This window comes from Indicator indicator, chromosome 22 (genome assembly GCF_027791375.1).
Source record: "Indicator indicator isolate 239-I01 chromosome 22, UM_Iind_1.1, whole genome shotgun sequence".
Classification (NCBI taxonomy): Eukaryota; Metazoa; Chordata; class Aves; order Piciformes; family Indicatoridae; genus Indicator; species Indicator indicator.
In genome coordinates, this window is record NC_072031.1 from 16,433,996 (window position 1) to 16,456,819 (window position 22,824).

Genomic DNA, 22,824 nt, shown 5'->3' on the forward strand with positions numbered 1-22,824 from the left:
TGTGCTGTGTGACAGCACCACCTGGCCAGGCCTGGCTGCAGTGGCACAGCTGCAGCCACTGCTTTCTGGCTGCCTCTCAGGACATCCTCCTTTCAGGGTTTAACCTGGACCTTGGGGTCTGGTTTTCCACTTCTCTGCAGGGTCTGTGGGATCAGCAGGGATCACCTGAGAAGCATCATCTCTGGGGCTGCTCTGCTGAGATGGGATGTGGATGAGTACTGAAGAAGACAAACCCTTCAGTCACAGCATTTGTCTCCAACTGTGGGCAAAGCTTTTCTCTCCCTAAATAAATGGTAGAGAGAGTGACAGAGCTGTCACAGCCAGCCCAGCCAGGTCCTGGTGGATCACACCAAATTCAGAGGTGTTCTAAGGAAGAATTCCTTGCCAGCTTTCTTCCCAGTGAAGGACAAAGCCTGTGGTGCCTCTGGAAGGTGTTAACTTCACACAGGGAATGGAAGGAGGCTGTAAGATGCAATCATTACAAGGAGCAGTTCCCAGAGGGCAGTAAAATCACATCTGGTTTAATGCTGCATGCCAGGAAGCCCTGCCAGGAGCCAGGGATGAGGAACAGGCTGGGGCTGCAGTGAAGTTCAATGAGGACAAGGGCAGAGTCCTGCATCTGGGGAGGATCAGCACTGGGCAGCAGCACAGACCAGGGGTGTGCTGCTGCAGGGCAGTTCCATGGAGAAAGACCTTGGAGTGCTGGTGGGCAGCAAGTTCTGCATGGGACAGCAAAGTGCCCTGGTGGCCAAGAGAGCCAAGGGGGTCCTGGGGTGCAGCAAGGAAAGTGTGGCCAGCAGGTCCAGGGAGGTTCTTGCCCCCCAGCTCTGCTCTGCCCTGGTGAGACCACAGCTGCAATGCTGTACCCAGGTTGGGGCTTCCCAATTCAAGAGAGACAAGGACCTGCTGGAGAGAGTCCCACAGAGGCCATGAGGATGATGAAGGGACTTGAACATCTCTGCTGTGAGGAAAGGCTGAGAGCCTGCAGAGGAGCATCCCCAGAGGGGAGCTGAGCAATGCTCAGCAAGAGGTAAAGGCTGGGGGAAGAGGCTGGAGCCAGACTCTGCTCAGTGGTGCCCAGGGACAGGACAAGGGACAATGGGCAAGGAAGGGTTCCAGATGGACATTGTGCCCCTGGGCAAGCTGCTGTGGGTGCCCTGCTGGAGCAGGGGCTGGACTAGATGACCTCCAGACCTTGACCTGCCCCTTGTACCAGCTCTTCTGGCAGACCTTGCCTGTGTCCTTCTCAAATCCACCTCCACTCCTTCCTTACAGAAAGCCAGCAGTGTTCAAGGCATTTTTTGGATGGTTTTAATTAAAAGCTTTACATTTTCCAGGCTCTTGATGAAATGTTGAATTCACAGTGTTGAGAAGGCAAGACTCTGCCCCTGCCTCTCCTTCCTTTGAGGAGCCAGGTGGCCCCCTGGTTGCATGCATAGCTCTTACAACAGAGTGTTCTGCTCCAGCATGAAACTTGAATCTACAGCAGGAGACCAAGGAGAGCCAGCCCAGTGCCAAAGAGAGCCAGCCCAGTGCCAGGGAGAGCCAGCCCAGTGCCAAAGAGAGCCAGCCCTGTGCCAAAGAGAGCCAGCCCAGTGCCAAAGAGAGCCAGCCCAGTGCTGAGGCCATAACTACATCAGTGCAAAAGAAACCCAGAGGTTCTGCTGAGAGCATGTAGAGAAAGCCAGGATGCACAGAGCCCTCAAGCTACACCAGCTGCAGATCAACAGCTGGGGCTCTACCTTTTGTCTCTTGTTTGGGTTGGGAGGGACCTTAAAGGTCATCCAGTTCCAGCCCCTGCCTGTGCCCCCTGCAGGGACACTTCCCACCAGCCCAGGCTGCTCAGGGCCTCATCCAGCCTGGCCTTAAGACACTTCCAGGGAGGGGACATCCACAACAGAGTCACAGATTGCACCAGGTTGGAAGGGACCCTCCAAGGGCATCTTGTCCAACCCCCCTGCAGTCAGCAGGGACTCCTCCAACTAGAGCAGGCTGCCCAGGGCCTGACCTTGGATGTCTGCACAGACAGGGCCTCACCCTGCTCCAGTATCTTACCTCTCATAGTGCAGAACTTCCTCCTAATGTCCAACCTAAATCTCTCCTGCTCCAGTTTTAAGCATTGCCCCAGGTTCCCAGGTCCCCAGCACACCACCAAAGGACTTTCCACCCAGAGCACACCAAGACCTGAGCTCCTCAGACAGCCCTGGGGGTCTGCTCTTGCTGTGGTACCAAGAGCAGCTGGAATTCCCCCCAGCCTTTGGGCAGGCAGGGTGCTGGCTCAGGAGCCCTCCCCAGACAGAGGCAGGGCCACCTGTACTGCAGAGCTCCAGGGGAACATCCCCAGAGTGCCCCCTGACACTTACACTGAGTCACCTTGAGGCAAAGGCAACTTCTGCAGCAGGGTTAGCTCTTGCCCCTCCCTGGGAGGGGGAGCAGAACTTAACAAAAGGTAAAAAGAAAGCCTTGGTTGGGTCTCTAGCAAGGGAGAGAACAAACCAGACCTCAGAAGTAACAGATGCAGCTCAGTGCACACATGAAAGGCCCTCAAGACAACTCTAGCCCAGGGTTAGGAACTTTAGCATCTACTCAACACTTCAACTCCACAAGGGAGAGGCTGGGACCAGCTCTGCATTTTCACCATCTCTGTCTTCAAACAGCAGCACTGAGGCACTCCCACTGCACATGGAGGGGAAGAGGAGCCCAGGGCTGTGTCACTGCCTCACACGCTGCCCAAGCCCTGCTCCTCAGAGGGGGTGGCACAGCTACCACCAAGCCCTCACTTTTTTATCCTCCACCCTCAAAGCAGCTATTTTGCTAGCTCCACACCCCCTGCAAAGAAAAGCTTTGTACATTCCTCAAGCCTTCAATAAACCAACCCAAAACTCAGCCCTGACAGTGCACAAAGGGAAGGCTGAAAAGCTGGAGGGGCTCAGCTGCTCCCTGGCTCCTGTTCTAAAGACAAGGCAAAAGCACAGAAGTTTCATCCAATTTCTTACCTTGAAGGAAAAAAGCAAAACCAAACCAGCCAAGCAGCCAAAAGCAATGCAGCAGCAGCCTGCAGGAGTGCTTCATGAAGCTGCTGGCTTGGACACAGCTTGCTCCAGCCTCCACTCCACCGGGGTGTGCCTGGCACGGTCTGGGTGGTTTGGATGACTCCTGTGAGCCACAGCTGGGGACACTGGGGGTGGGAAAAGCCACCCAGCCCCCACAGCAGTGGGGGTGCTGTTAGGGCAGGCCAGGAGTCAGGTAGGTGCTGCTGAGCACCTGTGCCATCCCTGCTTCCCCTTGGCACTCAAGTCCCTGCCCGTGGAGCTGGGCAGCTCCCTGCCCACCCTGGGCCTGCAAAGGGTTCAGGGACAGCTGGAGAAGTGCAGGCAGGACCAGGAGGATCTCCCAGTACAGCCCAGTGGGTGCTGGTTGGGCTAAGGGGTACAGCACCATGGTCACCAAGTGTCCCTTCCTGTTCCATATCATCCCCTGGCCCCCAGAGGCCAAAGGATGGGCAGCAGCTGCTGCACCACCAGCCTGAGCATCACGAGCATGAGTGGTCCTCTCTCCACAGCCACCTGCAGACCAACAGCAACCCAGGGGGGCCCTCACTGCTGGCTGGCAGCACTCACAAGCTCCACTCCCCAGGGACTGGGCACTCAGCACAGCTCCTGTGGCCCAGGGGAGCCAGCAGGGTGCTGGGGGAAGCCAAGCAGAGCAGCCTCAGAAGGAGCAGGTTAGAGACAGAAACCACCTTCCAGGAGGGCAGTCAGAGCTGGGTGGACACGGCCAGGAGGAAGCCCCCACCACCATGGTGGGCACTGGGAGCCCCTGCTCCAGGAGTGAGCTCACTTCTTCTCCAGGAAGGGGCTGAAAAGTCCCCAGTCGAAGGCGAGCATGGCCTGGGGGTTGGGCTGCTCCTTGGGCTTCTTGAAGTTGTCCTTCTCGGTGCGGAGGCTCCTCAGCACCTCCACTGGGTCTGTCTTGCCTGTGAACTTCTGCAAGGCCTCCTCCCTGCCAGGAGATCAGCTCTGCTGCCACCAGAGGGGACGGGATGGGGACCCCCTTCCCCGCTGGGACCACAGCACATGCTGGGGTGGACAATCAGGGAGCCACAGCTCGTGCTGGGTGGGTGTGGGGGGCATGGGGCTGAGCTGGAGGTCCCCCAGGTTGGGCAGGGCAGGACACCATGGTCAGGAGTCCCAGCCCTAGATTTTCCACTGCCAAGGGAAGCCAAGGGAGCAGGGGGAGGTGCTGGAGGGGAAACGGGAGATGCTGGGGGAAGAGGAGAAATAGTGGGGGGAAGAAGGGAGATACTGGGGGGGAAAGGAGGGATGCTGGGGGAAGAGAGGAGGAGGTGCTGGGGGAAGAGAGGAGGAGGTGCTGGGGGAAGAGAGGAGGAGGTGCGGGGGGAAGAGAGGAGGAGGTGCGGGGGGAAGAGAGGAGGAGGTGCTGGGGGAAGAGAGGAGGAGGTGCGGGGGGAAGAGAGGAGGAGGTGCGGGGGGAAGAGAGGAGGAGGTGCGGGGGGAAGAGAGGAGGAGGTGCTGGGGGAAGAGAGGAGGAGGTGCGGGGGGAAGAGAGGAGGAGGTGCTGGGGGAAGAGAGGAGGAGGTGCAGGGGGAAGAGAGGAGCTTACGTGACACGCAGGAAGGGGTTGTAGAGGAACTCCTCCTGCAGCGTGGAGGGCACCGTGGGCAGGTCCTCGTCATCCCGCTGCTGCCAAGGAACCAGAACCATCCAAACCCCTGCTGGCACCCAGCAGCCCCCTCTGCCCCCACCCCAGCAGGGCCACAGCCACCTACTTTGGCCCAGGCCAGCTTCTTCTTCACCATTTCGTTCTCAGGTTCCACTTTCAAGGCAAACTTGAGGTTCCGGACGGTGCATTCGTGGCCACAAAACACCTTCTGCAGCAGCACCACGAAGGGACTCAGCACCACTGGGCCTCACCTGTCCAGAGCAGGTGCTGTGTCCCCCTCGAATGGTGCCAGCCTGGGGACCTCTGCTGGTTTTGGGGTCCCTTCCCTGAGGTGCAGGCGACTCACCGTCTCCTTTGGCAGAGTGCCCAGGGTTTGGGTGAGGTTGGTGTACATCTGCTCAGCTGTCCCCTCAAAGAACTTCCCACAGCCTCCCACGAACAAGGTGTCACCTGTGGGGAAAGGGATTGGGCACCCCTAGGCCCCCTCTAAGGGGCAGGAGGCCCCAGGAGCCAGATTTGCGTGGCAGGGACAGGCAGCAGGTTCCTGGTGCCAGCGGGGTGCCCGCTGGCAGGGTGGGTACCTGAGAAGAGAGCTGGGGCGTCTGGGGAGCCTTCCTCCCACATGAAGTAGCACATGTGGCCTGAGGTGTGGCAGGGGGTGAAGAGGCACCGCACCCGGATGGCCCCAAACTGTGGGCAGAGAGGATCAGGCCCTTACTGGGGTCACAGACATGCCAGGGGTGGTGCTTTGGATGAGTCCCAGCCTGCAAGTCTCTGCTCCAGCAGTGCTCAGCAGCAGGGCCCCAGGAGAGGGTTGGGTCCCCAGCACAATCCCGACCTGGCTGGGAACGGAATGAGGATTCTGCTCCACCGCAGTGCCCCATCCCATCCCAGCCCTGCCTCTGCAGTGCCACACTCACACAACACACCGGCTGCGGGGGGACCGTAAAGCCCTTCTGGCCCCCCTGCTGCAGTCAGCAGGGACAGCTGCAACCAGAGCCCCATGGGCAACCACCCCACGCCTCAGGGTGCCCAAGCACAGCCCCAGCCAGGCACCCACCCCACTGCCTCTGCTCCATCCACCAGCTCTGCTCCGCACCAGCCCAGCGCCCTGCCGGCCACAGCTGCCCCGTGCGGGGCCGAGTCCCTGCGTGCTGCCCTGGCACTGCCCTGGCCCTCCAGCCACGCACCGTCAGCTCCTGGCCGTGTGTCACCCTGTGCGTGAGGGCCCCGATCCGCTCGTCGGCGCCGTACACCTGCAGCCCGGGGCAGAACCTCACCAGCTCCTCGTTGCCCCTCGCGTGGTCCCTGCACCGGCAGAGGAGGCAATGGATGCCGCAGCTGCACACTGGGCATGGCCACCCTCAGCGCCCAGCTGACCCTGCTGGCCCTTACCAGTGGTGGTGGGTGGTGAGGATGGCTCTGAGCACCACGTCCTCCTTCCTGATGATTTCCAGCAGCTGGAGAGAACCCAGAGCAGAAGGAAGTGAGCAGAGAGGGGAGGTGGCACACACGCCACGGCCACCACAGCCGCACAGCACAGCTGGCAGCAGCCGGTGCTCACTGTGCCCCTCCCAGGGCAGAATGTGCCCTGTGGGCAGCGCTCTGCAGGCAGGGCCCCAGCAGAACAAAAGCACAGAGTCATAGATGGCATCGGGTGGGAAGCGACCCTCCAGGGTCATCTTGTCCAACTCCCCGTGGGCAGCAGGGAACATCTCCAACCAGAGCAGGCTACCCAGGGACACAGCAAGGCTGACCTGGAGCGGTTCCAGGCATTGAGCCTCAACCACATCCCTGGGCAGCCTGTGCCAGGGTCTCACCACCCTCCCAGTACACTACTTCCTCCTCACATCCCACCTCAGCCTGCCCTTCTCCAGTTCCAAACCACTGCCCCTCATCCTGTCCCCACAGCCCCTTCTGAACAGTCCCTCCCCAGCCCTCTGAGAGATGGGAGGATGAGGGTGGGATGAAGGCTTGGCTGCCTGTGCCCAGGGATGGTGGCATTACGGCCATGGCTTTAGCACAGGGACAGTGCAAAGGCTGGGCACGGGGGCACCGCCACAGCAGGGGGACACTGGCTGTGCCACTCATCCTGGCTACAGCCAGGGCCCCTGTGGGGATGCCAACCCCACGGCTCAGCTGCGGGGAGGCTTTTAATGCTGCACCGACAACTACCGGCGGCGCTCCCCAGGAGCCGTTCCAGCCAGGGAAAAACCAACCCGCGAGGGTGGCACCAGAGGGTCGCCAGGCAGAGGGGACCGCAGGAGTCAGGGTGGTGATGGCTGACCCCAGCGGCTGTCTCCAGTGGCACAGCCGTAGGCCGGTTCCCAGACATGGGGCACACACCAGAGCCCTGGGTTGGGCGATTCTCCTTGCTTTGGGGTCTGCACAGCTCCCTGCTGCGGCACAGGGAGGCCTGGGAGGTGACAAAGAAACCCCCGCACGATCCAGGGGTGGGTAAGAGTGGGGGTCTTGCACCCATACCCACTCCATGGGGGCTGAGCAGGGTTCAGCCCCGGTGGGGTGCTCTACACCCACACGGATGCACCCCGTGCATGCCAAGCCCCCACAGGCTAGCCCAGCGTGGGGCCACCACCATGGGCACCTCCCTGAGTGGGCGCCTGCAGCCCACGGGGGACGTGATGGGGCTGTGACCACTGGGGGAAGGGACAGAAGATCTCTCACCCTTTTGGGGACAGCAGCGTCCACCGCGATGGCATCCCGAGTGCTCTCCTCGATGACCAGGTACATGTAGTTGTCCTCCAGGACAGAAATCACCTTCACCTTCATGGTCCTTCACCAGCGCCACACACGAACACGAGTGGGGGTGGGGGTGGGGAGGTGCAGCCCCACGTCAGCAAAACCCCGTGAGGGGGGGGCAGGCAGGACACAAGGAGGTGTTCGGTGTCCCCCTGCGTGTCCCCCCCCCGGCAGCGAGTCCCTCGGCGGAGCCCACGCGTGACGCGGTGCTCGCTACCTGCGGGCGGCCCCGGCGCGGCCCCTCCCCGCAGCGGGCGGTCGCGTCCCGCCCCCGTCGGTGCAGTGCGGGCGGGTCACGCTGCGTGGGGCGGGCAGAGAGCCCGCAGGGCCCCGCGGCGGGCACGGGGGCTCGGGGCGTACCCCACTCACCGCTGCCGCCCGGCCCCGCGGCTGCAGGCAGAGGGAGCAGCGGCTGCGGCACTGCAGGGCCTGGAAGCAGGGGACAGCTCCCAGCGCTGAGAGCTTCATGGAATCCAGGCTGGTTTGGGTGGGAAGGGATCCTAAAGCCCATCTAGTCCAATCCCCTGCAGCCAGCAGGGACATCCCCAACCAGAGCAGGCTGCTCAGAGTCCCAAACAACCTGACCTGGGATGGTTCCAGGGATGGGGCAGCTCCCACTTCCCCGGGCAATCCGGGACAGACTCTCACCACCTTTCAGTATCAAACATCTCTTCCTTCTCTCCAGTCTGAATCTCCCTTTTACTTTAAACCATTCCCCCTTGTCCTGTCACCACAGGCGCTGCTCAAAAGCCTGTCCCCAGCTTTCTTCTTGGTCCCTTAAGCACTGAAAGGCCATCAGAAGGTCTCCCTGGGGCCTTTTCTCCAGGCTGCACAACCCCAACTCTCTCAACCTGGGCTCACAGCAGAGGGCTTCCAGCCCACCACCATTGCTGTAGCCTCCTCTGGCCCTGCTTCAAACAGGTCCCTGTCTGAGCTAAGGATTCCAGAACTGCTTCAGCACTGCAGGGGGGTCTCACTCCTGAAGTGACACTCAGTTTGGTGACACAAGATGGCACAGACAAGTCCTGGACATAGAAGGGAGATGCTGGGAGGGAGGGAACAGCTCCCAGGGACAGCTCCCAAACCATGCAAGCCCTAAGAGCACCAAAGGTACAGGGCATGAGCAGGGCCATGCCACAGCTCCCTTCCCAGCTTCATTTCAGGGTTGCCCATGGTCCCCTAAACACCACTTGTGAAGGCCAAACAGCACTTGCAAGGAGGAGACAAGCACTGGACAGTCACTGCTCCTCTTCAAAAAGAAAAGAGAACTTGAACAAAGCCCCAGAGGAACCCCAAATGTCACCCACTCCTTCCCAGGATCAGGCAGCCTCTTCCACTTGGTTGCCTTCAATCACTAGTAATAAATAAACACACAAAGCAACTGAGGAGATAAAGACATCTTTAAGGAGAGAAAGAATCTTGTAAGACAAAGCCCCCTGCTCTTCCCCCCATCCCCCACTGGCTCTGCAGGTGTCACTTCTTTGCTCCCTTGTCAGAGAGCCAAGCGCCCTTGAAGCAGCACAGCACTGAAGCAGAGGAGGCAGGAAGGTTTCAGGTACCACTTTCCTTCCCAAGCTACATGAAGTTTACTTTTTTCAAGCAAATTAAGGCCTGGTGCCAACCCAAGCCCTGCTCACCACACTGCCATGCAGCACAGGGGTTGGAACAGCAGAACAAAGCCACAGCAGCGGCACTCGGGTGCAGACAGGCTCCGTCGTGGTGCTACTTACCAAGAGAGAACCAGAAACTGTTTCACTTGGAAAAGACCTCCAAGATCACTGAGTCCAAGCATCAACCCCATGGCATCAAGCCATGGCCCAAAGTGCCATGTGCACACATTTCAACACCTCCAGGGACTCTACCACCGCCCTGGGCAGCCTGTTCCAGTGCTTGACCACTCCTGCAGCAAATAAATTGTTCCTACTCTCCAATGCAATAACCTGAGCCCTGCTCTGCCTGTTAGTATGTGAGCACCCTCACCATACAATCAGCTTGGTTCAAAGAGACCTTTAAGATCAAGTCCAACCTTAGGTACTCTGTGCTATAGGTAATGTCACCTCTGTGCCTTCCCTGGAGCAGGCTGCAGGGTGGGTGATGAACCCCAGTGTCTGCTGTAGTTTAGGCCCATGAGGTGAGGCTCCCAGACCCAGCACAGCTCCTGCCAGTGCTCACCAGGGCAGCTAAGAAATGCTCCTTTGCCACATTACAACAGGTACAAAGCAGCTGCTCTGGCCATGGGCAGTGAGGCATCTGCTAGGGGATCTCATGCAGTGAGGCAGAAGGGAAGCTCTTCTTGGGGTTCTGAAGCAGCAGAGAAAGGTCTTCTCCATTTGGGCAACACTGATCCCGGTAACACAGAGGTGACCCTGAGGAGCAAGGAGCAGGTCCAAGCAGGCAGGCTGCAGTGAAGGCAGTGAAGAGCAGGAGGGGTAAGCAGCAGTGTGGTCTCCAAGCCAGCAGTGCTGCCTGGAGGAGTCACTGCAGCCCACAAGCTGGAGAGAAGAGAAAAGCTGAGCAGCTCTCGTGCTGTTCCCAGAGCCAGACCACTCTGCATATTGCACAAAGCCAGCCCTGAGCTGGTGGTGGCAGCGTGGCTCTGTCACTGAGAACTGCTGTGAGTGGGACAGACTCAGGCAGCAGCATGGAGCAGTGAAAGCTTCAGCTGGAGATGCAGTTGCTGAGTTTGGTCTCTGTTTAACAGGAACACATCAGGCCCAGCCCCACCACCTGCTTTCACATCTGGCTCCCACTAAAACAGGAGGAGCTCTTCCCTAGACCCTTCCCCACCCCAGACCCTGAGCCATGTCCCAACACCTGTGAGAGAAGCTGCATGTGACAGCTGCGGAGCCAGCAGCAGGAGGACAAATACTCTTCATCAGAACACAAATATGCTGGGTGAGAGTTCAACAAGGGCAAAGTGCTTTGGGTTTCATCCTGCATTAAAATCAAAACCTAAAGAGGACTGAACTGTCTCAACCACGACAGAAGGTTCGACTGCTAAGACATCTGAAGAGTCTAAGGGAGAGCTGAATCACAGAATCATAGAATCAGTCAGGAACAGGAGAGTGACCCAGGCAGAGTGCTCAGTCCTTGGGCACTCGGAAGTTGTCCTTCTCCCTGCGGATGGCCCCCATGGTCCAGATGGGGTCGGTCTCCCCTGCGTGCTCCTGAACTGTCTTCTCCCTGCCAGAAGGGAACACCAGGGCTGCAAGACCAAAGCTCAGAGATGATGCTGCCACCATCACCTTTTGCCTACATCAAGGGGAAATGTGGCCCTTGAAGATCAAAGACCTTGGCACTGCCTTATCAGCAGCCTTGGCTGGAATGTTTCTTGCACAGCACCTTCTGCTGAGCCCATCTGCCACATCCTGCTTGGTGAAGTAACTTAAATACCACAGCAAAGCTTCTCCTGTCTCCTGAGCCAGGGACTCACCCCTCACTGCAGCAAGCTCCTGCCAGGATGGGTGTTTGAAGGAGGCTATTGAGAGCATCAAACCAGGACTGTGCAAGGCAGGAGGGTCTTTGGAGATCTTCCACATCCCTCCCCCTCCAAGCACAAGGAGCACTCCCACAGCCATGCCTGCCCATACCTCACTCGCATGAAGGGGTTGTAGGTAAACTCTTCTGCAATGGTGGAGGGAATGGTTGGCTCCCCACTGTCATACTTGGCCTGTGACAAAGGAGAGGTCTCTGCTCAGTGAGGGATCTTCTGGTGAACACAGAATGTCCTAGACATTAACCATGCAGGGCTGGTTACTGCTGCATCTAACTGCCTGAGAATCACAGAATCCCAGACTGGGCTGGGTGGGAAGGGACCTTTCAAGCTCCTCCAGTCCAACCCCTGGCAGTCAGCAGGGATATCCTCCACTAGATCAGGGTGCTCACAGCCCCAGGCAACCTGACCTGGGATCAGACATCTCTGAGCAACCTGGGTCAGTGTCTCACCACCCTCAGTGTAAAATGTTTCTTCCTTCTCTCTACTTTGAGTCTCCCTCTTTTAGTTCAAACCATCATCACCTCTTGTCCTGTCACAACAGGCCCTGCTGCTCCTCAGGCCAGGGCCACACAGAGCTGGACAGACAAGCACTGAGGAACATACAGAGACACTTGGGATGAAGCTGACCCTCCCTGATAGACTTGGACATCAGCCTGTTAGTACACCAGGAAGTTCTGAAGGAGGGCTGCACCTCCACCAGACAGCAAAGCATCTTCCCTGGGCCTCATGCAAACTGCTCCCCAACACAATGCTCCTCTGGAAGCCCAACTTAGATAAGGGACTCTCAACTCCCTTTCCTCAGCCTGTCTGTCTCCCCAGCATTGCCTTCTCTCCTCTATCTCTTGAGAGGGGCTGTGCCTGCATGAAAGCAGCAGTCTGGGGAGGGAGGACCCAGCTTACCTTGGCCCAAGCAAGCTTCTCCTGAACAGCAGCATTCTTGGGTTCCACGTGCCGAGCAAACTTGAGGTTGTTGATGGTGTACTCATGGCCACAGTAAACCCTCTGGGAAGAGAGAGGAGGATTGACACCAGGTAACTGGTGGGAGAGAGGTGGAGAGCAAGGTACCACCCAGCAGTTTTATGGTAGAGCGGCACAGCAGAGCCAACCCTCCAGAACACACAACAGCCTCCACTGGAGACAGGCCCAGGAGCGGTGCCAGGAGCTACCAGCCAGTGCCAGCTTCCAACTGAGTGGCAAGCCTGTGGAAGAGCTCAGGCACCCCCTCACCAGCTGCTGTTTCACTAGCTGGCTGCCTCCCCACTAAGCACCAACATTCTGGGGGATGTCCTCCCCAGAAGACCCCAGCTAGTCAGAAAGAGAACTCCTTAGAAGAGAGCCCCTTAGAGGAGCACTGCTTTCAGCAGGGCAGTCCCTCTGCTGCCTGCAGGAGCTCCTGCCTGCCCCCCACACAAAGGACAGGTCCACACCGTCTGGGGGTCCAAGCTGCCCAGGATCTCAATCAGTGCTCTGTACATCTCCTCTGGGGTGCCCTCGAAGAACTTCCCACAGCCAGCCACAAACAGGGTGTCACCTGCAAGGGAGACAGGGTCACAGTGTCAGGACCAGACAAGGGTCCTCACACCACAGCATGAGCACAGGGACCCTGAGGCCTCAGTCCCGCCATTGTTGTCCCCTCTTGTCCTTTCTAGAGTGGTCAAGGAGCTGTTGTTCTCTTTGCTGTGATGGGTTGATGCTGGACTGGATGACCTCAGAGGCCTTTTCCAGCTGCCACAACTCTCTGCATGTTCTATGCACCTCCAGAGTCAGGAGCACAGAGGCCAAGGGGGAGCTCAGCTCTTCGCAATGCAGACTGCTGGCAGTGCAACCTCCCAACTCCTCACCTGTGAAGACTGCAGGTGGCTCAGAGCTGTTTGGCTTAGTCACATAGTAACAGATGTGTCCAGATGTGTGACATGGTGTGCTGAGGCATTTCACATTAAGAGATCCCACCTGGGAAGAAGGCAGAAGACTGGAGCTTAAGTTGCTGTTTGCTTGCATTGCTATGGTTAGAAAAGAATCACCACTCTTACAACAGCCTACAGGTCCTACAGGCAAATTCTCACACAGCTGGCCAGGAAACATCAGCTCTGCTCCTGAGAGACTCCAGCAAGAGAGGTTTTTATGGCAGGGACTTGGAAGGGAGCTGTTTTCTCCTAGCAGGTGTTGAGACAAAGAGAACTGCCAGAGTCTTTTGTTTACACCAGCAATGACTCAGTGCCTGGCTGGCAGCAGAGAGCAAACAGATCCAGAGCAACACAGAAACCCCAAACAAAGTTAATCAAGTGGGAAAAGCTCCAAACAACAACAACCAAATGAAGCTGAAAGGAAGCAGGGGATGAGGCTCACCTTTTGGGGAGAATTAAACACGTTCAGGAGGCCAAGGGGCTGTTTTGCCACCCAGGCCTAACTTGCACACCTTCCCCTGTGTTTCTGTGCTGCTGCCCCCACAGCAGTCCCACCAAAGGTGCACTGCCAGCCCAGCAAGTGACTTCCAAGCCAGGCTGCTCATATCACAGCAGTTTAGGGCACCTGCCAGCTCATCTGTACACAAACAGCTGGGATCCAGCAAGGCTTGCTGCTAGAGCTCTGGGAAAGCACCACAGGCAGCTAGGGCTGGCCCACGTTCTCCTCACCCTGCACCCAGCCTTGGCTCAGAGGACCACTTGCAGCTGTCCAGTGCTAGCCAAGCTCCAAGCAGAACACAGGCCCTGTGCTGTCACACATGGGTGCTGACCACCCGTTACACCAGCTGTCAGAGAGCACAAGGACACCCAGCACACCCCACACCTCAGCCATGCCAGTGTTCTCACCAGCAAAGCACCACCAGCCAAGACAAGCAGAGGCCTATGGGCCACAGGACTGGGAAATGGAGAAAGCTCTACTTCAACTACCAACAACATCCCAGAGAGCTGTGACCACAGAGTTAGCTCAGCCCAGCTCTGAAGCTGTGCCACCAGTGAGGCCAATCCTGCAGCTCAGTGCCTTTACCTTGAGTGAGGTGAGGTGGGACACTTTCTGTGTCAGAGCCCCAACTCTGCTGTCCCCTCCATACACTCGCAGCCCTGCCTCCAGCTTCACAAGCTTCTCGTTCCCTCCAGCATGGTCCCTGGAAGGTCACAAAAATGAGTTTGGGCAGGGATGAAGACAAATTTATCATCATTCATTCTGCAATGGTAACCTCCAGGCGATCAGTTCTGGTCAGCTGTTCTGCCAGTGCCAACACTGTCCTCATACTGAAGGGAAGTGTCTGAATCCCCATGCCTGGAGGTGTTTAGAAGATGCAGAGCTGTGGTGCTGAGGGACCTGGTTTAGCACCAGTTAGATAATGGTTGAACTTGCCAATAACTGAAATAATTCCATGATTCTCACTTCTCCAGGGCAGTGAGGGGGGAGAACAACCTCCAAAGAAGTTCTTACCTAGCTGGGAAACACCAGCCTCTGGGGCTCCCCGTTACCTTTCCAGTAACTAGGGCAGGAAGAGAGCGGGTAACTGGGAGAGACAGAATTCAGCACGGAGCAGGCACACATGTCCAAACAGCTCAGCATCCACTCATGGTGCTGGCCCTGCCAGCTCACAGCTGGCTCTGCAGCCATGGAGGTGGCTCCACTCCAACCTGAGGTGGTTCCACTCTGACCTGAGGTTACTCAGGTTCAGCAAAACATTCAGCTTCACACCCCTGGCAGAGTTGATCTGACACAGAGGTAAAATCCTCATGAGTAGCACACCTCATAGGTGTACCCTGACACCTCAGAGTGAGGCTGCTCCCTCCCATGCTTCACAGCTACCTTCTCACACATCTGTTTCACTGCTCCCCTTGAAGATGTCAGAGTTTCACAGGTGCTGACACACAGAGCTGGTAGCCTAAACACCCCATCTGGTAGTATCCAAGGGCTTGCTTGATAAGAGCTTCCTGAACTCTGACCCTTCCCCTGACACTTAAGCTCCAGAAAAGCAACACTTCTCCCTGCTGGGGTCTGTGCAGAGGGTCCCACTACAGCAGACAGTTACCAGTGATGATGAGTAGTCAGGACAGTGGTCAGCTTCACACCATGCTTTTTGACTGCATCCAGAACCTGCAGGCACAGGGCACAGCAAAAGCATCACAACTCACATGAATTACCTCAGAGAGCATCTAGTGCCTGGTGAAACCTGGACACAACTGCTCTGGGGTTTGAAAGCCACTCCAGCAACTCTACAGACAGCTCAGCCCCCTGTGAGCTGCAGTGACAGAGCAGGCTGTGAGGTCTCTTGAGGACTAAGCCCTCAGCCCCATTTCCTTTTCTGCACTACAAACTAAGGGCACAGCCCCAAAGCATTAAAGGCAGGGAGAAGCCACCTGAGCCCAGCAGCAGACTGCCTGGGAAGGCCTGGCCCCACCTGTACATGGCCAGCGTGTCCTGGCTCCCCCACACCCGAGCCAGCCTGTGGCTAACTCTCCTGTGGACGAGCTGCGCAGGCCCCAGCAGCCAGCATTACCTTCTGGGGCTGCACAGGGTCAACGACGGCAGCCTCCCTGGTCTCCTCATCGATCAGCAGGTACATGTAGTTGTCTGTGAGGGCTGGCAGCAGCTCCACCTTCATGTTGGCTTGCAGCACCGTGTGCGACCTCCTCTGCTCGTGCTCCGTGTGCAGGGAGAAAGCTCGGAGCTGTCCAGGACCTGGGGTTAGCCCAAGGAGGGGAACAAGTGGGACACAGCACAGCAGGTCTCTCAGCCCACAGCCCCAGAGAAGGGAGGTTATGGACAGCCCAGACTGCTTCCTTCAGAGGAAGATGGGAGAGGCCACGCCAGGACAAAGCCTTAGTGCCTGTGGGGGCCTCAGCAGCTGTGGCACCTGCCCCATGGGGTGGGGGGCTCCTGGTGTCAGGACACTGCTCACAGAGGTGTGCTCCTGCAGGGGAAGCACTCTACCTTGTCTGGAGAGAGGATTTCAAGGGCAGGAAAGCAGAACAGAGAGGAAACAGCTGGACAAAGGTCAGCCTGGGACAGTGACTTTGCAAAAACAAGCACCAAAAGCCACTTCACAGCACTGGGATAAAAAAAAAGAGGAGATAAAAAATAAAACAACAACAACAACAAAAAAGAGAACTACAGCAATACACCACTGCTACAACACAGCTATCTGGTTGGTGACCTGGGGACACCACATCCTGCCTGGGCAGAAGACAGGCTCAGCTCCCCACCTGGCCAGGCACACACAGGCAGCAGGTTTCTTGCTCAGAGGCCACCTTGGTGCAACAGCAGTGCCTCCCTGTTTGCTTTGGGTTCAATGTTTAATCAGATCCAAGAAGCAAATCTAATTCCAGCTGTAAATAAGGTGGGCTCCAGTGTTCAGCCCAGACACGCAGGCTGTCAAGAAACAATCAAGCCCCAAAGAGAGAAGACAAGGTGTGCCATTGCCAGGGCCCTGCGGCACAGGCCTGGAGCCTCACCTCTGCGGCTCAGAAATCAGCTGCCAAGGCCATGGCACACCACTGATGGTGACTGCCTTGCTCTAGGCTGTGCCAGCTCAGCTGCTCTCATTTTGCACCACTGACTCTGTCCCTAAAGCTCCAACCTTTGGTGCTTAGTCACCTCCACCAGTGCCAAAGGGAGAGGTCACCACACTCCTAATCAGCCTGCCCCAACCTCCCAAAACATTTGCCTGGCCCTGATAAGAGCCTGCTCTAGAACAGAGGCCCCACAGCTCGACTGCAGCCAACACCGACAACCTCCCTGCGGCTTCACACATCAACAGGCAGTGCCAAACCCAGGGCTGCCAAACCCAGATCCCAGCTAGGGCTGGGGCATGGAGCTGTAAAGTCCCTTTTTAGTACAACTGCCCCATCCAGAACTTCTTCCCCTTCTATCTCCAGCATCTCACTTGCTTATGAAAGAGCTGAGAAAGGAAGATGGCAGCAAAATGGAGCACTGCGCTGCAAGGAAACCCTCAAGGCACAACAGGCTAGGCATGCACTGGGTATTTGATGATGGCACACAGCATTGAGGAAAGCATCCACACCTGGGTGGATTCCTCTGGAGCAGAAGAGGCCTTTCAGCAATAGAATAAAGAAAAAAAAAATCCCCTTACTACTGCTTGATAAGGGAAAAATATAATATCAAGTGCTTTTTAACTGTTCCTTAACATAAAGCACTTCTGGGTGCTATCAGACACCAGAGCTCTATGTACTCTGTGTGTGTTTGCATGCTGGATGTTAACTGGGGGGGGGGGGCGGAAACCAAGCCCACAAATAAAATAAAACACAACCTTAACTTGAAGGCAAAGGAATTATTGACATGCTTCAAATGCTTTCTTCTTAGGAAGCACTTCTAACCCTGGCCAGGATCCCAGCATCTCTTTGCATGTTTAATTCACAACTCTTGCAAAACAAACAAACAAGCTCTGCCACACAGGGGAATGTTTTCCAAAGTGTGGCTTCAAGAAAGCAACAAGAAAACATCCAGGACTAAGAAGCTCCTCCTGAACTCCTACATCATTCCAGCTGCCTGCTCAGCCAGCAAGCCAGACGTGCTCCAATGAGAAGGATGTTCTCAATCCCACTTCTGCTGCAGGAAGCTCCCCAAGCCATAGGTAACCTCTGCCCCTGGCCCACCACCAACAGAGCCTTTCAGGACTGCTCTAACACACAGAGCTCTGCTCCAGGATTCATGCTCAGTGACTTCATCACCACTCAGTTGTGTAATGAATCCCTCCTGGAGCAGGAAGGACTGGGGAGAGCAGCACACCACACGCCTCAGCTCTCTGGAACGGGTGGTTGGTGCAGGAGGAGCTGCCAAGAGGGAAGGGTTGGTGTCATCACATCAGCTGTGGGGAGATGGGGAGGAGAGCAGGATCCTGTGTGACCCTAGGCAGCAGCAGTGTTCAAAAGCAGGTTCCTTCAGCAAAGAGCTCTTTAGACATGCTCCCCACAGTGTTCTGGTTTGCTCTAGTACATAAAGGGGTGGAAAATTCCCCTTTCAGATGTGGCTGTCACTCAAAAGCAACAGCCAGAACATCCCTGCACTGCCTTGGGAGCAGAAACACAACACATGCAGAGATTTTTTGGAGACCCAGCAAGTCTATGGATTCACACACCACCAAGGGTGTTGGTGCCCCAAGCTAGAGCAAGTCCCACTTAATGACATGGTTGAACTCGATCTTAGAGGTCTTTCCCAACTGAAATAATCCTAAGAGTCAAGTTGCCAGCCTGCCTACTGAGACTGCCAGAGGCTACAGCCTGGCTACAGAGACTGCCAGAAGCTACAGCCAGTGTGGGCAGGGCATGCACCCACCCTGCAACCTGGGGATTAGGTCACAGATTGCATCAGGTTGGAAGGGACCCTCAAAGATCATCTTGTCCAACATCCTGCAGTCAGCAGGGACACCTCCAACTAAATCAGACTGCCCACATCAAGTCTGACCTTGAATGTCTCCAGGGATCTCAGGAGCTGCTACCTGCTCAGTCTGATGTGCTCCCCAGACAGCATCAGGGTAGGGTTGTCAGGTCTGGCAGCTAACTCCAAAGGCTTCTCACCCTTCACAGCCAAGTCTTACAATTGGAGTGATGCAAAAGGCCTCTAGCAAAGCTTCCCTGAGATGCTGTGAAGCTAAAGCCCAACCTCCAGTTCAGGATGCTTTCAAAATTTAGGCCCTGAACGTAAGTGCAGAGCTTGGACAGCTCTGGCCTTGTTTTTTGCTTACATTGCCAATTCAGCCTAACAGCCAGCAAGGCCAGTTTGAATGCCAGCCTCTGGCCCCCCAAGCCCTCATTCCAAAGCAATAACCAGCACTGTACCAGCTCCACGAGAGCCTCTCAGATGGGTTAGAGATGCAAGACACCACCGAGACAGAGAGACAGGCTGCAGCTGAGCAGAAACTGACCTACTTGGGGCTGTGAGTCAGCTTAAAACCTGGGCACACCCCTGGGCTGGGAAACCAGAAGAGAAGAAAAATCCAGCGTCAAATTTGTGAGCTGCCAGCCCCAGGGCCAGGGGCCTGCAAGCCCCAGCCCCCCGCGGGGCCCAGTCGTAGGGGCAAGGGGCACAGCAGTCCCGGGCCCCGGTGCCAGCTGCACAACGCATTGCACGTCCAGTCCCCGGCGCACAGAGGGCACAGCGTACCCGGCAGCCGGTCCCAGCTGCACAGCAGGGCACTGCAAACCCCCTCCGCCCGGTGCTGGCTGCCGGGAGGTCACTACACAGACCCCAGCCCCGCTGCTCCGGGACATCCCCCCGCAGCCCGCGCCCCAGTCCGGCCGCGGAGAGAGCGCTGCCCGGCCCAGAGGGCCCTACCCGGGGCATATCCCCGGCGCCTCCCGACTGCCCACGTACCGGCTCGGAGCAAGGCCCCAGCTCCCAGAGCCACCAGGGCGGTGCCGAGGCCCCGCCAGCCCCCGCCGAGCATGGTGCACCCCGCCCGGAGCCCAAGGCCCGGCCCGATTACCTTTGCTCCCTGCCCCGGGGAGGCGGGCAGCGGCCCCGGCCGGGCCGTGGCCCGGCGTGCGGCAGGGGCGGTGCTGAGCCCGCCCGGCCCCCTCCTTCCTTCCTTCCTTCCTTCCCTCCCTCCCGCCCTCTGGCTGCCGGCGCGCCAGGGCCGAGCGATTTGCTGTCGCGGGTGAGGAGGAGGAGAGGCGGCGGTAGCGCGGCGCCGGGCACGGCAAGGACGGCCCAAGGGCGGCCGCCGTCCTTCCCCGGGGGTGCAGGAGCCAGGCCGCAGCTATGGCGTCCTCCAAACCGCTGTCCCGCTTCTGGGAGTGGGGCAAGAACATCGTCTGCGTAGGGCGCAACTACGCGGAGCACGCCAAGGAGATGGGGAGCGCGCTTCCCCGGGAGCCCCTCTTCTTCCTCAAGCCTTCCTCGGCCTACGTGAGGGAAGGGTCGCCCATCCTCCGGCCCTACTACAGCTCCAACCTGCATCACGAAGTGGAGCTGGGAGTGGTGATCGGTAAGAAGGCCCAGGCTGTGTCCCAGGAGGCTGCCATGGAGCATGTGGCAGGCTATGCCCTCTGCTTGGACATGACGGCCAGGGACACCCAGGAGGAGTGTAAGAAGAAGGGGCTGCCCTGGACCTTGGCCAAAGGGTTCAGTTCGTCGTGCCCAGTCAGCGACTTCGTGCCCAAGGAGAAGATCCCAGACCCTCACAAGCTGAAGATCTGGCTCAAGGTGAATGGGAAGCTGAGGCAGGAAGGAGAGACCTCCTCCATGATCTTCTCCATCCCTTATCTGATCAGCTACATCAGTGAAATAGTCACCCTGGAAGAAGGGGACTTGATTCTGACAGGGTCTCCCAAAGGGGTTGGGCCTGTGGAGGCCAATGATGAGATAGAGGCTGGGATCAGCAATGTCCTCTCCATGCAGTTCAAGGTGGCTCAGCAGATGCGTGGATCCTAACCAGGACTCTGCATGGGAGGAGGCTCTCCTGGAAGCATCTGGTGAACAAGACGACACAGGCTTGTCCTGTACATGGAACACTTGTGTGCCCCAAGGGTTGTCATTCATCAAAGATGCACAATCCATGTAATCCAGACAGCTCCATCTTCATGGAGGCTTCATCCTCCTCCTGTTTTGTGAACTTGGAGTCCAGCCCAGCGTGGGGCAGGTGGTTAATAGCCAAAGCATACCTTCGGGCTGTTGATGAGAACAGTATCCTGGACAGCTGGGGAGGGACATGGGCTGGCTGTCACCGTGGGCACTCTTCTGCTGCTCAGAGCTTTGCCAGTGTATTGCCTTGTAATAAAAAGTATAAATTTAACTAATTAAAATGGTGCTGTAAGAGCTGAAGCTCATCCCTGCTGTAAACAAAAAAATCCAAGGTGTCTCTGTAACAGTAAATCAAGAACTGCACCTTCAGAAAGACTGCCTCGCTTTGGAATACCCCAAAGTAAAAAAGGTTAGAGATCTGGCCAGGCTGGATCAATGTGCCAAGGTCAATTGTATGAGGTTGAACAAGGCCGAGTGCTGAGTGCTGCACTTGGATCACAGCAACTCCATGAGCACTCCAGGCCTGGGGCAGAGTGGCTGGAAACTGCCCATCAGAAAGGGACCTGGGGATGTTAGTTGACAGCAGCTGGAGATGAGGCAGCAGTGTGCTCATGTTGCCGAGAAGGCCAACAGCATCCTGGTCTGGATCTGGGCACTGGTGAGGCCACACCTTGAGTCCTGGCTTCAGTTTTGGGCCCCTCATGCCCAGAAGGACATTGAGGGTCTGGAACAGGTCCAGAGAAGGGCAACAAAGCTGGGGAAGGGTCTGGAGAACAGGGCTGGGGAGGAGCAGCTGAGGGACCTGAGGGTGTTTAGTCTGAAGGAGACTGAAGGGAGACCTCATTGCTTTCTACAAGTCCCTGAAAGGAGGTTAGAGCCAGATGGGGGTTGGTCTCTTCTCCCTACTATCAGGCAATGGAATGAGAGGAAATGGCCTGGAATTGTACCAGGGGAGGTTTAGGTTGAACATGAGGAACAATTTCTTTGCTGCAGTTAGGGATTGGCACGGGTTGCCCAGGGAGGTTGTGGAGTCCCCATCCCTGGAGGTGTTGAAGAAACCTGGGACCATGGTTTAGTGGCCATGGAGGTATTGAGTTGAGGGTTGAACTCGATCTTAGAGGTCTCTTCCCACCCAGACAATTCTATGATTTCCTAAGATTGCTTTTCAGACCAATTTCATGATTCCTCTATGGCACTTTTCAGATGTACAAATCTGAGAATTGCTTGTCCCTTCCTGTCCCACTGTGGGGGATGCAGCACAGCAGGAAATATGCTGGATGCTGGCAGGTATTCATTTGGGTTTTTTCCTCATCTGAACTTTAGATATTCTTCTAAAAGTAAAATAATACAAAAGATGAAGAGAAAAGAAGCTCATTGATAAAGATCACCAGTAAGCTTGTCTTTGCTTTCACTGATTTAAATCTATACTTAATAGAAATCTGGCTGCAGCAATATGCAGGGCAGCAGTTGGAGTTTTTAACCGTTCCCAGCTGCTCAGGGCCATGCTGTGCAACTCTGCCCCTTACCAGACTCCAGCTGATCAAACCCTCTCTGCCACTTTGCACGACAGCAAGTTCTCTTTCAATTTGAAGGAGTGACAGAGCAAGTTGTAAAATATAATTTAAACCATTGAAAGCCAACATCAGAACTTCCCCTTCTCAAAGGTTGCACAGAGCTGACTAATTCTAACCAAACCAGATGGATTCTGTTTCTCTATGTACGTGCGAGCACCAAAGTTAAACGTTTCCATTTCTTGGAGGCAGCTCTTCATAGCCACCAGGAACAGTTTGGGGTTGAGTTCTATGACTCTAAAGTTGCTGGAGCCCAGAGAAACTGCTCTGTGAAAAAGCGGCATTGTGCAGGGCACTGTGAATCCCACAGTAAAAATGAAAGTGAACACAGAATCCTAAAATGGGATGGGCTAGAAGGGAGCTTGAAGATCATCCAATTCCAACCCCTGTGCTATGGGCAGGGTCACCTCCCCCTAGAGCAGGCCTCATCCAGCCTGGCTTTGAACACCTCCAGGGAGGGGACATTCACAGAATGACACAAGCTCTCTATGAACCTCTCTGCCTTCTCCAAGGGAAGAGAAAGGGAACAGGGGAGAGAGACTCCTGGGATGGGAAGAATATGAAAACAGACCAGGACAATCAGCTGCAGGAGAACAGAAAGGACACCAAATAGATTAAAATCCAGGAAAAATACAGAAAAAATAAAAGGACATACATAGATTTTAAACCAGGAAAAATACATGGAGAAAGGCAAAATATGCATACCTGAGTTCTTTATGTCCAGCTGAGAACAGCTGTCTTGGGTGAGGAAGAGTCCTTTCTTCTCTGCCTTCTGTAGTCTTAGTGTGATTGGATGTCAGAGATCCCTAGTAACTAATTGCTCTGCTCTAATCAGACTCACTCTGCCCTAAAGAA

The 22,824-nt window shown here is 56.5% G+C and overlaps 3 protein-coding genes across 6 annotated transcripts; 1 reads left to right on the forward strand and 2 right to left on the reverse strand.

Moving 5' to 3' along the window:
• Positions 1-42: 42 nt before the first annotated feature.
• LOC128974338 (hydroxyacylglutathione hydrolase-like protein) lies at positions 43-7,633 on the reverse strand. Of its 3 annotated transcripts, none has more exons than XM_054390910.1 (8): positions 7,369-7,633; positions 6,079-6,143; positions 5,874-5,991; positions 5,265-5,373; positions 5,030-5,133; positions 4,790-4,888; positions 4,624-4,703; positions 43-4,002 (listed from the first exon to the last, which is right to left on the reverse strand). In XM_054390910.1, exons 1-8 carry the CDS (start codon positions 7,471-7,473, stop codon positions 3,837-3,839), a joined length of 846 nt encoding a protein of 281 aa, XP_054246885.1. In that variant the 5' UTR covers positions 7,474-7,633; the 3' UTR covers positions 43-3,836. The 3 variants fall into 3 exon arrangements, with proteins under 3 accessions (XP_054246885.1, XP_054246884.1, XP_054246882.1); XM_054390909.1 differs by having other exon boundaries at positions 4,624-4,700; positions 4,790-4,891; XM_054390907.1 differs by having other exon boundaries at positions 4,790-4,891.
• Positions 7,634-8,034: 401 nt separating this feature from the next.
• LOC128974668 (hydroxyacylglutathione hydrolase, mitochondrial) lies at positions 8,035-19,384 on the reverse strand. 2 transcript variants are annotated; one of them, XM_054391344.1, is made up of 9 exons: positions 19,362-19,384; positions 15,417-15,598; positions 14,949-15,013; positions 13,928-14,045; positions 12,781-12,889; positions 12,367-12,470; positions 11,840-11,941; positions 11,034-11,113; positions 8,035-10,626 (listed from the first exon to the last, which is right to left on the reverse strand). In XM_054391344.1, the coding sequence occupies exons 2-9, from the start codon at positions 15,519-15,521 to the stop codon at positions 10,527-10,529; spliced, it is 783 nt and encodes a 260-aa protein (XP_054247319.1). In that variant the 5' UTR covers positions 15,522-15,598; positions 19,362-19,384; the 3' UTR covers positions 8,035-10,526. The 2 variants fall into 2 exon arrangements, with proteins under 2 accessions (XP_054247319.1, XP_054247320.1); XM_054391345.1 differs by lacking the exon at positions 19,362-19,384 and adding an exon at positions 19,250-19,294.
• Positions 19,385-19,603: 219 nt separating this feature from the next.
• FAHD1 (fumarylacetoacetate hydrolase domain containing 1) lies at positions 19,604-20,724 on the forward strand. Its single transcript, XM_054391185.1, has one exon. It carries the CDS (start codon positions 19,637-19,639, stop codon positions 20,306-20,308), a length of 672 nt encoding a protein of 223 aa, XP_054247160.1. The 5' UTR covers positions 19,604-19,636; the 3' UTR covers positions 20,309-20,724.
• The last annotated feature ends 2,100 nt before the right edge of the window (positions 20,725-22,824 follow it).